Source organism: Macaca thibetana, chromosome 17 (assembly GCF_024542745.1).
Source record: "Macaca thibetana thibetana isolate TM-01 chromosome 17, ASM2454274v1, whole genome shotgun sequence".
Taxonomy (NCBI): Eukaryota; Metazoa; Chordata; class Mammalia; order Primates; family Cercopithecidae; genus Macaca; species Macaca thibetana.
This window is the reverse complement of record NC_065594.1, coordinates 88295281-88313079: the sequence shown is the minus strand read 5'-3', so window position 1 is coordinate 88313079 and position 17799 is coordinate 88295281. Positions and strand designations below refer to the sequence as shown.

Genomic DNA, 17799 nt, shown 5'->3' with positions numbered 1-17799 from the left:
ACTCTGATTCACACACAGTCTCTGTGCTAGGAATAGAGATAGAAATATTATGAAGTTCATTAGGGCAGGAAGAACTTTATTTCTCACTGTGTCTTTGCTCAAGCTTTTCTTTCTTCCCTGAATCCCCTCCTCCTTCTGCACATCCCCGGCACTTAGAACAGTACAAGGAAAATGACAAGGATACAATAAACATTTACTGCATGAATGAATGAATGAATGAATGATGAAGGAATCCTGATCCTCTCCTTTGCATAACACACATTTTAGTGAGAGATATGGGCTTGCAAACAAGAGATTACACTTCAAGGAATTCATGTTGGCAATGCTGCAGGGGAAGGGCTTTGTGTGTTTCACCTGAGGATGTCGGGGAGGGCTCCACAGGGGAGAGGAGAGGTACATCTGCAAGGAATAGAGGAAGGGTGCTCCTGGCGGGTTGGGAAATCTCTGGAGCAAAGACACAGTAGACACAGCAGAAAGCAAGTACGTTTCACATTCTGGGAACTGCTGACCCTGGGACTACCAGGAAAACCCAGCACGCCTTTCCTCTGTCTTCTGGGGCTGCTGAGAAGGTTTGTCTCGTGATTTGCAGCAGTGCCACTTACTCCACATGGCTTTGGTCCATATTCTCATGCTGTCCTCCCTCTGTGTGTGCCTACACTTCTTTTCTTTTCAGTGGACACCAGTACCTGGACAAGGACCCACCCTGATCCTGATGACTTATCTGAACTTGATTACATCTGCAAATACTCCATTATTTCCAAATAACATCATATAGGTTCTCAGTAGACATATATTTTTAACCCAATACAGGATTATTTTCAGATTAAATGAGAAAATACGTATAAAGTGTTCAGAGAGATGGCTGGCACGCACATGTACGTACATATAATCAGACATTAGCAGAAAACAAGGAATAAAAATATTGCTCAGTGCTCCTTAATAATGTAATTTTTTCCCTTTTAATACATTTCCAAAGGTGCTATTAAATTCCTGTTTCTCATTATCTTGTTTACATCAGTGCCCTTAGCTTATGTGTCTATCTTCAAGCTTTTTCCATTTCATTATAATTTAAAATATGACTGCCTAAAACATTCCTAAAGCTATGCTGTTATTCCTATAATTTACACTCATGGTGACAATCATTGAATCACATACCAATGTCATTATTTAGCCACTTTGCTACTCTGATAATATCTCTTAATTCAAATCGTAATAGTAGCTAACATTTATTATGCATGTGGCAATACATGGCAGATTCCATTGGCAGGTATTTGCATGTATTATCTAACCAACTAGTCTTCACGACCACTTACAGGAGAGGTACACCTCGTAATCTTATTTGCAGAAAGGTGAGGTGCAGAAAGCGCCCTGGCTGGGGACAGAAAGCTGTTAAGTATCAGAGTACAGATCAACCCCCAGACTGAACTCCAGAGTTAGATCCTTGATGCTAAACCTAAGTAATGCTGCTTCTGTCATGATGCTCTCGTATCAGAAATCTGCTTTCCTCTGGCTCCATCGCTGCCCTCACGCTATGGATTACAGCCAAAGAGTCCCTTTCTCTCTTCCTACCAAACTCATAAAATGTTGAAGAGAGCACAGTTTCAGATTCATGTCATCCTACCTCACCCCAATGAATGCCCACAGCAACTCTCTGTTAATGAATGGTGCATCTTTCCATCTAGGTTATAAATGATTATAAAGTATATTTTTTTCCTCTTTTTTCAATTATTCTCACAACACCTATGAAAGTTGTGACTATATAGCAGACAATCAAAATAATTAATACTTCTCAGAAATAAGAATTTGTGTTCATGAAATATTAAGCCATGCATTCAGTTCATACAGAATCCTTCAGAATTTAAATGCAATTAATTTGCTACCTTTTGTAATTTTATATCTGATTTGGAAATAGGCACCTTTAATTACCTAGCAGCTGTTACCTATTAACTGAAGGCATCATAACGCACTGAATGTATCTATGTGATATTCTAAGCCGCCCCGGAGGGCTGGAGTCAGCATGTGCCTGCACTCTACATATTTAGCCATACAAATCTCTGATGTAGGTATGTATGTGGAGCTGGAAAACTCACCCTTTTTGTCTAAAATCCAGAAGTCATTCTTTTGTACCTTGTAGCTGCCCCAGCAAACATCTTATCTGAGCTACTTCTTCCTGCATCCTTCCCCTCCTGTGCTAAGTAAGAGGAAAGGAAGAATCCACAGCTTCACAATCAGAGGGCGGTATGGTCCCATCCTATTGAGCAGTTAATGAAATGGGAGTGACGCTGATGAAGCTGCCACTTCCCTCTCTGCCAGGCTTGGTGCCACTCTGGAACAGGGAAGATGCAGACAGCACCATGTTGTCAATGTTTTTTCGCTGGGAATGTTGCCTCCCCATTTCTTCCTTAGGACAGGCTGATGTTTTATATTTGCTCTACAACCCGACGTATCTAATATAGGAGATATTCGTGGTGGTTAAATCTGACTCTTTTGGGGAGAGTGTACATATATTCCATGTCAAATACACTCCGAATTTTGAGTTGGAGAAATAGTCATCCTTGCAGTACTTAACATACACCACATCCAGTAATGTTCATTTAAAAATGCATATATGGATCCAGGCCTGGTCACGTTCTTAGTAGATTTGACGGATTCTAAAGGTGGCAGGGCTCTGATTTCAATTTCTGAAGTGTCAGCTTAAATCCGCTTATTGAGCGCCACATTTTCTAACTGCCAATTTGTGTAGCTGGTTGTGGGGAGGTCAGGGAGAGAGGATAAAGCTGCATCCAATAAAACGCCATCACCACCACTGTGGAAACAGTGCCAGCCCAGATGGGTCACACTCGTAAAAACAGCGCTCACCAAACGCTAGTTGTGAAAATTATAACAGGCTCCTTCTATCTTTATACCCTAGATACTAGGAGACAATTTTTTAAAAATAAGCTTACTTGATAATCAACTACTGCAGAATTTTTAACTTCTGAGACAATCTAGTAAATACAAGGACACAGCTGGACTAAATAATCACAAACTAAGTAAATAGGCAGTCTTATTTCACTTTTTATGTATAAAACACTTAAGGCATATATGAAATTTGTTCTTTGACCTCGGTCTACACTTTTGGGAATGGGGTACATAGGGGAGAGAAAGCTTGGTCCTAATGATTTACCTATGAACGTCTAAATGAAGAGATGTCCAGCCTATCAATGAATACATCATCCAATGTGTATTGAACACCGATATATTTTAGGCATCTATTTAGAGGGCTCTGAATGGCATGCAGACAGTTGATATTTCCTGTAGATTTTTCAGAAGAGGTAAAGCCATCAGTACTTTACAAAATTGCACCAAAATCAAAGTGACTTCAAGGTTTCTGTCCTGGAAGACCAGGGGAGTGATGGCAACATCAATTGAGAATCACAGAGGAAGTTTTGGTTTGGGAAGAAGATGAGGGTGGATATATTCAGCTTTGAACACGACAATTAATAAAGGCAAGATCATCAGAAAAATTAAGACTGGATCTCAGGAAAAAGGTCTGGATGCAGATTTAGCATAATTAGAGTGGGTGAGGTGGATGCAATGGAGGAAAATGAGATCTCCCAAAGAAGATGGGTAGAAAGAGAGTTAGAATCAAGAGTCTGAGATCAATAGAAGAGGGAACCAACCAAGGAAGCTGGTACAAGGGTCTGAGGAGTAGGAGAAGAAAACAGAGGTATCCCAGTGTTACATTTTGATATTTTTCAATTTTCCTAATAGATTACTTACAATTTTGTGATAAAATGGGGATATAAATAAAGTACGATATTATAGTTCTGTAAATATGCTTACAAGTTCTTTGTGTGACTGGACTGAAATAGGTCCTTAGTAAACATGTGGCATATTAAGTAGTAAATAAATAATATTGCTTTTGAAAAAAAAAGGAAGAAGAACGAGGAGGGATTGATCAGAGAAAGAAGATGGAAAATCCCAAAGCATAAAAAAATACTTCTCCTGGCCTTTGGACATTCCCTTGACAGCAGGCAGAGAGCTCCACTAGAAAGCAGGAAGAAAGAATTTCAAATGGCAAGGAAGGTAAATCAACCAATGGAGTTAATAGTTTCTCTAACTATACCTCATAAATCAGTTTTGCAGGATGATGTTGTCTATAAAAACATGATCTCTCAACTCGGGAAGCCCTGAGGTAGCAGTTACTTCTTCAAAGGCTCCACTGCTTCACCCACCAAGTGGGGTGCACGTCCTACCTACTTCCAATAGCATATGTACCTACTACATATGTGATTGAAAGGAGTAAGTCAAGTCATGTAAAGCTCGGGGAGTACCGAGCATACCGGCAAGGCGCCAGATAATAACATTAGCAGTTACTTGTAATGGAAACACATTGTGGACTAATTAGTAAGAAGCAATATTTGGGAGTGGCAATTCCAATAGGAGAATTCACATTCCTTCTTAAATTTTCCCTATGTGCTTCCACTCTGATCTTTAAGTCACCTATTCACTCTATTTCTCCATCTCTCTCCCTCAGTCTTCCCTTTTCCTTCATGTGGTGTAACTCAAATGGAGTTGAATTAACAGCCTTAAAAGAAAATTTAGGACAGGTTTCCTTTTAGAGGGAAAAAGATTTGTTGAACGCATTTTGGATTGATGCAGCATATTAAAATGACAAATTGCACACCGAAATATCACCAACTCCCAGAAGAGAACAATAAAAACATCAAAGACACTAAATTTACACTGACAAAAATACAACATTTATAAAGCAAAAAAAAAAAAAAAATCCTGAATTACTTTTAAATGACATACTATAAACCTTAACATAAAAACACCATAGACATATTGTCCTTTCAAAAACTATATTTGATTCTTTATACTCAGCCAGCCAATAAAAGTACTTGGAAATAAGAGATAAAATTATTCATACAAATACACAATCTGCAAGTTTAAACAATAATTTAAATGGAAACTTTTTTCTTATGGCAATTTTTTTTTTACTTTCTCAATTGCATAAACAAATGCATTTGACTATTTCAATAGCTTAAAGATAAATAAAAATATCACTACTATGAAGTGAAAACTTTTTCTTATATGCATTTTTGAGAGAAGTAATACATATGCTAGAGACGTTATACTGTCTCTAAACAGATTACTTTCATTTGCAATCCAAATTTCTTAAATTGTAAGAAATTCATATTTTTCCCCTAGCACAGTGAGGTATATGAGTACTCACAATGGTATTTCCAAGGTAAATGAGAAACTCAAGGAAATACATGTATATCCATTATTTTATACTTGGGTCAGCTCCAAGTACCAAATAAATATGCTCTATTGCAGACTAAATGTTCCTTTCCCTCAAAAATCATACTTTTCCTCAAAAATCATATGTAGAAGTTCCTTTCCCTCAAAAATCATATGTAGAAGCCCTAACCCTCAGGTGATGGTATTAGGAGTTGTAGCCTTTGCGAGGGAATTAGGTTGGATGAGTTTTTGAGATGGAGTCCCATGATAAGATTAGCACTCTTAAAAGAAAAGAAATCAGAGCTTCCTCTTCATGTGAGGACACAGCAAGAAGGTGGCTGTTAGCAAGCCAGGTCCCTTGATCTAGGATTCCCCAGTCTTCAGAACTGTGAGAAATAAATGTCTGCTGCTTAAGTCGCTTAGTCTGATATTTTGATATAGCAGTCTGAGCTGAACAGACACCCTCTAGAGCCAAATATTTTAATTTTTACATTGCAATAATGCATTTGAAATTATAATAATTGTTACATATTCAAACTCTTTCATTGAATTCTAGGAGTCAACTATTTCTTCTTCATTTGATGCTGAAGATAACCTTCACTATAGTCCATCACTTTTGCTTCCATTAGTAATGGAAACTATTCACTAAAAGGGATGAAATTATATAGTTGCCTTGCTGAGGATATTTTTTTCTAATATCTTGAGAAATTTTTGTGTCATTACTGTCATAAAGCATTAACATAGCATATAGAAAAGGTGTATACAGTTTGCTGTGTACACAGAGAAAGCATGCAAAACACATTGTGTGTGTGCACATGTGTATGTTTCTGTGTGGGTGATTATTTTTGTCTGCTTCCTAGTGTTCCTATCACTTTAAGGACCTTAACATGATCATTACACCATGCAAAATGTGAGACTTTTCTATCCAGTCCTTTCTCTCCTTTGCCATTCAAAAAATAAATACACAAAAAAGCAATTTCTTAAATAAAATAAAACACAACTAAAAGTTAATCATGTATTAATTCAAATAAAATATTACTCTTTGCTTCTTTTGAATTAAAAAATCAGATCTGACTGCTTGCTTAGATTTTAGTGTCTTTATACCAATATTCATAATATAAACAAACTGCTATACATAATACACTTATCCATTTATTACACTTAAAAATACATGTTAAGAAATCCTTGCCGGGTATTTGTGGTTACCAACATATTTTAACCATGTAACAAATATTGACTGCCTATTGATAAGATTATATTATATTCCACCAAAATGGTATCCATATATACATGTGAAATAATTTCTGGGAAGACAAATTTAGCACAGATGCATTCTAGAAACTATAGGAAGTTTCAGGACAGGAAATTCTTTATGTCCTAAGAATAAGGACAAAGGAGTGGTGAGACCATGCCAAACCATTACTGAAACTCTTGAATCATATTTGATCCTTCTTTGTAGTGCTTATTCTTTATATCTTTTTTTTTTCTATAGGTCCCATTTAAAAAATACAGTATTTGCCTTGGTCCATTTTTTCTCCCATACTTGCAGGTTCCCTTCTTTGCTTTACTTTCAGGTCATCTTCCACACCCTCACTCTTAGCCAAGGGCCATGGTTCTTTGATTAATTAGTATCAAAACCAGGAGGAGAATCACCACAGGTTCACACCATATCTCTCAGCTCTCTCTGAACACCATAGTCTCCTAGGCACCATTAAAAACCATCCTGGCCCCACATAAGACTGATTACATCAGCATATTTATGAGCAGGTCCTAGATATGGAAATTAAAAAATAAAATCTTCCCAGGTGATTCTGTTATCCAGCCAGGATTGATAACGACTGCTAGAGGTGATCCCAGCTGAACCCAAGCCCTTCCAGTGGGCAGCTGACCTCATCACAGTATGCACGTGCACAGGCTTGCTCCATCAATTGTCTTCTCTTACTCTAGTGTGACCAGATTTTCCCTCTCACATGAATTATTTTTATTTTATTTTAAATTTTACTTCAAGTTCTGGGATACATGTGCAGAACATGCTGGTTTGTTACATAGGTATACATATGCCATGGTGGTTTGCTGCACCTATCAACCCACCATCTAGGTTTTAAGTTCCATGTACATTAGGTGTTTGTCCTAATGTTCTCCCTCCCATTACCCCCTAACCCCGATAGGCCCCAGTGTGTGATGTTCCCCTCCCTGTGTCCGTATGTTCTCATTGTTCAACTCCCACTTATGAGTGACAATAAGTGGTGTTTGGTTTTCTGTTCCTGTTTTAGTTTGCTGAGAATGATGGTTTCCAGGTTTATCCATGTCCCTGCAAAGGACATGAACTCATTCTATTTTCTGGCTGTATAGTATTCCATGGTGTTTATGTACCACATTTAATATCCAGAATCTACAAGGAACTTAAACAAACTTACAATAAAAAACAACCCCATCAAAAAATGGGTGAAGGATATGAACAGACACTTCTCAAAAGAAGACATTTATGCGGCCAACAAAGCTCATCATCACTGGTCATTAGAGAAATGCAAATGAATTATTTTTATCAGCACATATACTTGCTGTTAATTCTCCCATCATTAAAAAAAGCTCTTAATGTCTGTTCCCTCTTCATCAATCTTTCCATTTCTCTCCTCTTTACAGAAACCTCCTTTAAAGAGCTCTTTATACTTTCTGTGCCCATTCCTGTTTTCCTACTCTGTTTGGAACCTAATCCATTAAAATTCTTGCTCCCAACAAGTCATGAAAACTAATCACCTCCATACTCCTAAATGTAGTGGTCAGTTTTCAGGCTTCCTCCTACTTGATCAATAAAAATTTCTCCTCCTTGAAAACTTCTTATCTTGGCTCCCAAGAAAGCACTCTCCCTCATTTTCATCTTTTCTTCCTGGTCATTCCTTATGGTTGGACCTCATTTCACTGAATTGTTAATATTGGAATTCCTTGGGACTCAGTTCTTAGACTTCTTATCGTTTTACCTAAACTCTTTCTGTACGTCACTTTATCCACTTTTGGGGTTTTCAGTATCATCTATATGCTCATGAGTTTTTAATTTACACCTCCAGTCAGGATGCCACCCCATCTCATTCACAACTCCTAGAGGCACTCCTACTGTGGCTAATGGCATTTCATTCTTCTATTTGTTGAGGCCCCAAAACCTTGATGTTATCCTGGAATTCTCACTCCCTGTAGTAGGGAACATTTTGGCTGTCCCGATTTCACTCTCTGGAGTTACACCTGCAACTATGCAACGGGATCTGGAGAAAGGGATGTATGGTTACTAAGGGACGTATGGTTACTAGTGAGCTCCCTCTGGAACAGGTGAACCTGCATAGTCCAGGTGAGCCCAGTGTCATCACATAGGCTCCTAAAGGTGCAAGAGGGAGGCAGAAGATTCAGTCAGATACAAGGATGGACAAAGAAACAGGCAAACTGAAGCATGAGAAGGAGCACTGTCCCTGCCCTATATCCATCACCGCTGACCTTGGAGACAGAGGAGGGGGCTCTGATCCAAGGAAGGCAGGTGGCCTCTGGAAGCTAGAATTGTTGAACCAGTGCTGATGACAGCTTGTTTATATCTCACCAAAGCCCATACCTGACCTCTGACCTACAGAACTGTAAGGTAATATTTATGCTGTTTGCCACTATTAAATTCATGATAATTTGTTTTGGTAGCAATAGAAAGTCAATACACTCCCTATAGCCAGGTAATCAGCATTTTCTGTCAGCTTTGTCCCAAAAATAAATCCTAAAATTGACTATTTCTCACCACACCCTCGCTCCATTTGGGTCCAAGCCACCACAATCTCTCGCCTAGCTTGCCACTAGAAACTAGGTTGCATAGTTTCACACCTACAACATCTGCTAAGAAAGCATTAATTCAGATTGTATGACATGAATATTTGTGGAAACATGACTTATATAATAACTGCTTCTTGGCTTTTGAGTTAGTACTTTACTACTACGAATTTTCCTTTAACCCTAACCTAGACATAATTGTGTACTGTAGGTATTTGGTACAAGAAATTTTAAAACATTTCCAATACATTAAAAGAAGTGTTTTTGAGACAGGGTCTTGCTCTATTGCACAGATTGGAGTTCAGGTCACCATCATGACTCACTATAGCCTTAACCTCTAGGCTCAAACAATCCCTTACCACAGCTTCTTGAGGAGCTGGACATGCACCACTGTGTACAGCTAATTTTTAAAAATATTTTGTAGAGATGGGGTCTTGCTATGTTGCCCAGGCTTGTCTCTAACTCCTGGCTTCAGCAGAGTTTTCCACCTCTGCCTCCCAAAGTGTTGGGATTACAGGTGTGAGCCACCGCACTGGCACCAATCAATTTTTCTGTTTTATTACTTTTCAATCAAAATAGGGCTTAAATTTCAAGACCTGCTTTCTCATTTAAGTTTATTGTAACAACTACTGTGTGTTGAACAACAACCGATCACTTTACTCTTTCACTCAATGCTGCTGAAAGGTATGAGATGGGCAGGAGAGGGCAATGACCTTGTGGACATTGTCCCTACCTTTGATGTGCTCACAGACTCACGGAGGAGGTGGCCATTAAATGAACAGCCATAAGTGAGAAGAGAATAATAAAATGAAAGGTCAGAGTGCTCCAGACAGCTTTCCAGAGAATATGACACGATGGCTGAATTTCAGTTCCTTCATGGGTAAAGTAAGTGGACCACACCAAAAGTTTTTAGGTACTTTCCAGCTCAAAGATTCACTACTACTGTTATTGCAACTTAAGACAAAAAAAAAATTAGAAATTCTCAGAGTATTCCAGTTTAACTAGAAAAAGCCCACACAAAACCATGAAAAGAATGACTTGTCTTCTTACTATGTATAACTATTATTCTATATAATGTGCTATACGTTTTCTTAGCTAATAGATCCACAATCCCCATTTGAAAGCCTTCAAAGCACATATGTTATTGAATTTATTATTTTTCCAAACTGAACAGGTTATAAACCATGAATAGGTCAGTGAAAGTTTTGCCACTAAATGATCTATCCAAATAATGGCTTCAGAGCTTTTTGGATTTCAAATTGTGAATAATGAATTGTGAAGAATGCTCGTTTCAGATTCATTCAAATACTGATTTGGGAGCCAATCAAGGTAAATTGATTTATATCTGTTTCTTTGAAGCCTTGTACAACTACAACAATTATATCCAGAGCTGGAACATTTCTCTCACATTTGAACTTCGGCAAATACTGATTTGGGAGCCAATCAAGGTAAATTGATTTATATCTGTTTCTTTGAAGCCTTGTACAACTACAACAATTATATCCAGAGCTGGAACATTTCTCTCACATTTGAACTTGGGCAAGTGGGTTCTATATAGGAAAACAGAAAAATTCACATACAAGAATATATAAAAAGTGAAAAATTTAACAGTCTTGCGAAGACAATTGAGATTTGCATTGGGTAATCTTAGTAAAACGTGATACCACAAGCCAAACAACTTTAAGGGAGAAAGAAATTGATTCCTTAGAGTCAGGGGAAGTCACATTACTGCCACATCTATCAAAGCATGAGCTACGGATTAACAAATTCCACAGTCCCAAATCATCATCAGGAAAAACAATTCACTGAAATTCCTGCACTCTGGGAGGCTGAGGCTGGAGGACTGCTCGAGCCCTGGAGTTTGAGACCAGCCTGGTCAACATAGTGGGACCCTGTCTCTATAAAAATTTTCTAAATAGAAAACCAATTCATTGATAAAAAGTTTCCCTAACAATTAGAACTGAACAATTTGAAAGGAACTCGCTTGCTCTTCTGATAGGTAATTCTTTAAAAAAAAAATAAAAAATACAATTTCACCACAATTTTTACATTTTTTTAATCTTACTAGGTGGCAGGACTTTTAATGATGTTCTTTGCAAACCGTATTTTTTTTCTTGAATAATTCGAACAGTTAAAAGATAGTAGCCTCCAATATTTAAAAGGACTTTTCTGCCCCGTCTCTCCATCAAAAAAACAACAAACCAACAAAAATCAATCACAAAAAATCACATCAGAAAGCGGGTCCTTCTTTCTTATCATGTACCTTCTTTGTCATTGTGGTGGATAATCGCGTCCTGTATCATGTCCGCCAGGTCGAAGTGAACTTTTGGATTCTTCGCATGCTTCAGCCTTTTCAGGAACCCTTCCTGCTTCTGAAAAGCCTTCTCGCGCTCATAGTAGGCTTTGATTTGCTCACAGCGCATGCGCTTCACCAGACGCTGCCGTTGGCCAAGGGGAAGGGACTCTAGCAAGCACTGGTCGATTTCCATCTCATGGGATCGAAAAACGTTACATAGCTGAAAGCAACCTGGAAGAAATGCAAGGGGAGCGTCACCAGACCTATTATTATAACCACTATACATGTGCACCACAGCACGTTTGCTTTTATATTGCCCATTGCACAGGTCATAAACGGAACAATTCTCCCTGCCCTTGATATTACAAATCCAAAGCCCTTTTTATAGATTGGGGGAAAACCGTTCGTGTGTTTCTCAAGATTCCGTGGTAATAAAACAAATGGTAGAATTAGACATGCATATGTAGTTAAGCTCAACGCAATTACTAACCATCCATCCCTTCCTGTTTCTTTCAATCCATAGCCAAAGCCTCCAGATTTCACCACTGTGTCAGGCTCCTTCTGTCTAATTGAATAATACTAACTAATTTTGCATGTTAAATGTGGGCATAAAATCATTCCAACTTTTTCAGAACAACCTAATAGAATTGCTTTTGCATATCATGATGACTAATCATGACGCTGTTAATTTAATGTAATAGAATATATATATGCTGCCAAGTATAATGGCTCAAGCCTGTAATCTCAGTGCTTTGAGAGGGGAGGATCACTTGAAGCCAGGAGTTTAAGACTTGCCTGGGCAACATAGGAAGATCCTGTCTGTCCAAAAAAAAAAAAAAAGAGAGAGAGAGAAACTTTTAAGTTAGTGGCATGTGGCTGTAGTGCCAACTACTTGGAGGCTGAGGTGGGGGATCACATAAGCCCAGGAGTTTAAGGTTGCAGTGAGCTAGGATTACACCACTGCACTCCAGTCTGGGCAACAGAATGGGGAAAAAAGGAGAATATATGCTATCAACTCTTTATATGATACAGTAGACATTTTTCACCAATTTATTGCTAAATTCTTTTTCTCATAATCAGTGACATTCATTTCCAAGAAACCTGTGGTTAAGTATAAAGACTGAGGGTTGGCACAGAGATATTTCTCAAAATTGTGGAGAGAATTTTGGCTGCTACAGTTCTTGTTTTATTTATATAGTGATTAACAAACTGAATTCCCATTTCTGAAACTTAAAATATCCTGTTTGTTTCAAAAGTCTATTTCCTATAAACACCAGTCAAAGCACCTGTAATGGAATTGTACAAACACTTATACTTACCACCAGGTTAAAATTTTACTATTGGCAGAAAATCAATGTTAAAGCATTAAAAATTCTAGAAGCTGGCTTGCAAACACAGATTCAGATGTGTTTATATATTCTTAAGCTATTTATAATATAAGGTCCCAAGGAGGTTAAAGTAACTATGCATGAACAAAATGTGGTTGATCATATGCCATATCTGAGAAGATTATATACTAAGGGTATAGTTCATCTTTGGAAAGATGCCCTGGTCCTTTGAAGGAACAAGTCATGACAACACTATTTCCACTTCTGTTTCTTGTGACACTTTGCAAGTCTTTATCCTCACAGCCCCCAGGTGCACCAGCATAACCATCCCTGTTTAGCATATAAAGAAAATCAAGTTGAGAGAGGCTGTGACTTGTCTAAGATTAAAGAGACAATTAGGCAAACAGAATAAAAAACGCTCCATAGAGAAGAAACAACCAAAGCTCGTGATTCTCTAATGCCAGGTATTGAATATATAAGTACTTTTACATAAGATGTAGGAAGATAAAGAAGCCGTGTTGGGGGATTTTGTGTTCATTTATTTGCATTTGACAAAAGCTATACATTTTAGCATCATGTTTTCATAAGACTGTTCATGAGTATTCGTAAAAGTGATGTGAGAAATATTAACTAGCTATACAGAAAATGTTCCCTTTCCAGTGACCGAAACGCAAACAGACAACAGCGGTTCTGAAATGATGACAAATTGCTCTGGAGTACACTTCTTTGATAAAAGCTCTGATCACTGCCAGAGACAGATTGTATGAGAAAGCTCATAAATAAAGAGCCGTAAATGTCTTCTGCTTTCACATCTGTGTAGAAAAGTGCACAGGGCTTGACTGATTGACTTGGATGCTTGTGACACTTTGACTTCTGTGACTTTCCTGGCTTGTCATTTGGTGCCCAGGGGATCAACAGGGCCACACAAAAAAAGCCTGAAGAATTAAAACAAATAACATCGCAGAGTGCCATGTGTTGATTAGCCAGCAGTTGACGGCTGAGGATAATCTAATAAACACCACAGTAGTCCTCTAGTTTGTGACTCTCAAGAAGGGTCTCTCGGTGAAATTTTCAATTAACTTTTAAGGATTCCACGGTGACAGATCATGATTCATTGAGTTATCCCTGACAGGCTGTCAAGAGGGAATGTAAAAGGTGGCTCTTAAATTAATTTTCTTATTTTCCTTTTTGATTTGGAAAACTCAAAGGCTGTGATTGTTAAATTTCAAATCAATTCAGGTCTCAAATCTTGATTTTTAATGTATTTTTGTTAAATAGTTCCCCATGTTTTGATCTAAAACATTAGTTTATAAATTGATTCTTTTGTAATCTGAAAATTTATTGGGCATTTTGACTTTGTTTTAATCTAAGTACAAGTTCGTCAGCTGTGTCATGTACGTATATGTCTATGAATCGATAAGATATATAATATGACCAGTTGATCTAAAAAAAAAATAAAGAAAAAATCGATAAGATAACACAGGGATTCAGGGGATCACGGTGGACGGGAGGCAGGGCTGCACTGCAGCTCTGGACAGCGCAGCATGGGAAGGCTTGCACTGTGAATTTTAGCTCCAGATTGACTTCAAGAAGAAACCAGCAATCCCGAGAGGACCCACAGATCCTCTGAAAGGAGTGGACTGTTCCTGCAGGACCTGGGAGACACCTCAGATACTGTGAGTGCCCCAACTGCAGAAATGGGGATAGAGGCCCTCCTCTTCTGAACACACACCCCCACTGGAGAAGCTGAAGTTCTGTCCGTGGGAGAAGTTTTGAACTTTACCTGGAGCTGAGTCAAGTTAGAGAGCCGAGCAAACTACATGGGTAGAGGAAGCAGCAGAAAAGGCCCTGGGAGCTCACTGGGTCCCCAAGCAGCCCATTCCTGCCTGGCACCACAGGGATCCATTGGGAGGGTGGCCAGAGACAGAAGGAATTCTCTAGCTGAACTTTGTAACATTTTGAACAGGATGAGAAGCAGCCTAGCCAGGGAGGTTGTGAATCAGGCATGCAGACTTCACAGACGGTGAAAGAACTAAAGCCCTTTTCTCTCGAAGCTGGAAGTTGGATCGCCTCGGGCAAGTTTTCAAACCCATCTTGCCCTCTACCTGGGAACTCAGGGCTGTTGGTTTGGGGGGCACGGTGGGAGTGAGATCGGCCTTTAGGTTTGCCTGGCCCGTGACTGCCGGCTTTCCCCCACTTCCCTGACAACCTGCATGACTCAACAGAGGCAGTCATAATCCTCCTAGGTACACAACTCCAGTGACCTGGGAATCCCACCACCATCCCCCACAGCAGCCACAGCAAGACCCACCCAAGGAGAGTCTGAGCTCAGTCACACCCAGCCCTGTTCCCACCTGATGGTCCTTCCCTATCCACCCTGGTAGTGGAAAACAAAGGGCATTAATCTTGGGAGTTCTAGGGTTCCACCCACTGCCAGTCCCTCTCCAGACTACTACAGCTGATGCTTTCTGGGAATTGCCACCTCCTGGAGGAGGCCAACCAGCACAAAAATAGAACATTAAACCACCAAAGCTAAGGACACTTATAGAGTCCACTGCAGCCTTCACCACTTCCACCAGAATGGGTACTGGTATCCATGGCTGAGAGACATATAGATGGTTCATGTCACAGGACTCTGTGCAGACAACCCCCAGTACCAGCCTAGAGCTGGGTAGACTCACTGGATGGCTAGACCCAGAAGAGAGACAACCATCACTGCAGTTTGGCTCACAGGAAGTCACATCCACAGGAAAACGGGGAGAGTACTACATCAAAGGAACACCCCATAAGACAGAAGAATCTGAACAACAGCCTTCAGCCCTAGACCTTCCCTCTGACAGAGCCTACCCAAATGAGAAGGAACCAGAAAACCAACCCTGGTAATATGACAAAACAAGGCTTTTCAACATCCCCAAAAAATCACATTGGTTCACCAGCAGTGGATCCAAACCAAGAAGAAATCTCTGGTTTACCTGAAAAAGAAATCAGAAGGTTAGTTATTAAGCTAATCAGGGAGGGACCAGAGAAAGCCAAAGCCCAATGCAAGGAAATCCAAAAACTGATATGAGAAGTGAAAGGAGATATTCATGAAAATAGATAGCTTAAAGAAAAGACAATCAAAAATTTAGGAAATGCTGGACACGTTTTTAGAAATGCAAAATGCTCAGGAAAGTCTCAGCAATAGAAGTGAACAAGTAGAAGAAAGAAGTTCAGAGCTTGAAGACAAAGTCTTAGAATTAACCCAATCCAACAAAGACAAAGAAAACAGAATAAGAAAATATGAACAAAAGCCTCCAAGAAGTCTGGGATTATGTTAAATGACCAAACCTAAGAATAATCAGTATACCTGAGGAAGAAGAAAATTCTGAAAGTGTGGAAAACATATTTGGGGGAATCATAGAGGAAAATTTCCCCAGCCTTGAGAGAGACCTAGACATCTAAACAGAAGAAGCACAAAGAACACCTGGGAAATTCATCACAAAAAAGATCTTCACCTAGGCACATTGTCATCAGGTTATCTAAAGTGAAGATGAAGTAAAGAATCTTAAGAGCTCTGAGACAGAAGCACCAGGTAACCTATGAAGGAAAACCTATCAGATTAACAGCAGATTTCTCAGCAGAAACCCTGTAAGCTACAAGGGATTGAAGACCTATCTTCAGCCTCCTTAAACAAAACAATTATCAGCCGAGAATTTTGTATCCAGAGAAATTAAGTATCATATAGGAAGGAACGATACAGTCGTTTTCAGACAAATGCTGAGAGAATTTGCCATTACCAAACCACCACTATAAGAACTGCTAAAAGGAGCTTTAAATCATGGAAACACATCAAAACAGGACCTCTTTAAAGCATAAAGCACACAGGATCTATAAAACAAAAATACAAGTTAAAAAGCAAAAACAAAAAACAAAACCAAAGTACACAAGCAAAAATGAGTATGATGAAAGCAACAGTACCTCATATTTCAATACTAACATTGAATGTAAATGGCCTAATTGCTCCACTTAAAAGACACAGAACTACAGAATGGATAACTCACCAACCGGGGGGGCGGAGCAAGATGGCCGAATAGGAACAGCTCCAGTCTCCAACTCCCAGCGCGAGCGACACAGAAGACCGGTGATTTCTGCATTTTCAACTGAGGTACTGGGTTCATCTCACTGGGGAGTGCCGGACGATCGGTGCTGGTCAGCTGCTGCAGCCCGACCAGCGAGAGCTGAAGCAGGGCGAGGCATTGCCTCACCTGGGAAGCACAAGGGGGAAGGAAATCCCTTTTCCTAGCCAGGGGAAATGAGACACACAACACCTGGAAAATCGGGTAACTCCCACCCCAATACTGCGCTTTAAGCAAACAGGCACACCAGGAGATCATATCCCACACCTGGCCGGGAGGGTCCCACACCCACGGAGCCTCCCTCATTGCTAGCACAGCAGTCTGTGATCTACTGGCAAGGCAGCAGCGAGGCTGGGGGAGGGGCACCCGCCATTGCTGAGGCTTAAGTAGGTAAACAAAGCTGCTGGGAAGCTCGAAGTGGGTGGAGCTCACAGCAGCTCAAGGAAACCTGCCTGTCTCTGTAGACTCCACCTTTGGGGACAGGGCAATAACAAACACAGCCGAAACCTCTGCAGACGCAAACGACTCTGTCTGACAGCTTTGAAGAGAGCAGTGGATCTCCCAACATGGAGGCTGAGATCTGAGAAGGGACAGACTCCCTGCTCAAGTGGGTCCCTGACCCCTGAGTAGCCTAACTGGGAGACATCCCCCACTAGGGGCAGTCTGACACCCCACACCTCACAGGGTGGAGTATACCCCTGAGAGGAAGCTTCCAAAGCAAGAATCAGACAGGTACACTCGCTGTTCAGAAATATTCTATCTTCTGCAGCCTCTGCTGCTGACACCCAGGCAAACAGGGTCTGGAGTGGAACTCAAGCAATCTCCAACAGACCTACAGCTGAGGGTCCTGACTGTTAGAAGGAAAACTATCAAACAGGAAGGACACCTACACCAAAACCCCATCAGTACATCACCATCATCAAAGACCAGAGGCAGATAAAACCACAAAGATGGGGAAAAAGCAGGGCAGAAAAGATGGAAATTCAAAAAATAAGAGCGCATCTCCCCCGGCAAAGGAGCGCAGCTCATCGCC

General features: G+C 40.0%; 1 protein-coding gene across 2 annotated transcripts in view; it reads right to left on the bottom strand.

Moving 5' to 3' along the window:
• MYO16 (myosin XVI) overlaps positions 1-17799 on the bottom strand; it is a 615551-nt gene that overhangs the window by 527485 nt on the left and 70267 nt on the right. For both annotated transcript variants that reach the window (XM_050766698.1, XM_050766697.1), the window contains one exon: positions 11291-11554. In XM_050766698.1, the coding sequence (XP_050622655.1) occupies positions 11291-11516 (226 nt within the window). In that variant the 5' untranslated portion in view covers positions 11517-11554. The remainder of the gene's footprint in view (positions 1-11290; positions 11555-17799) is intronic.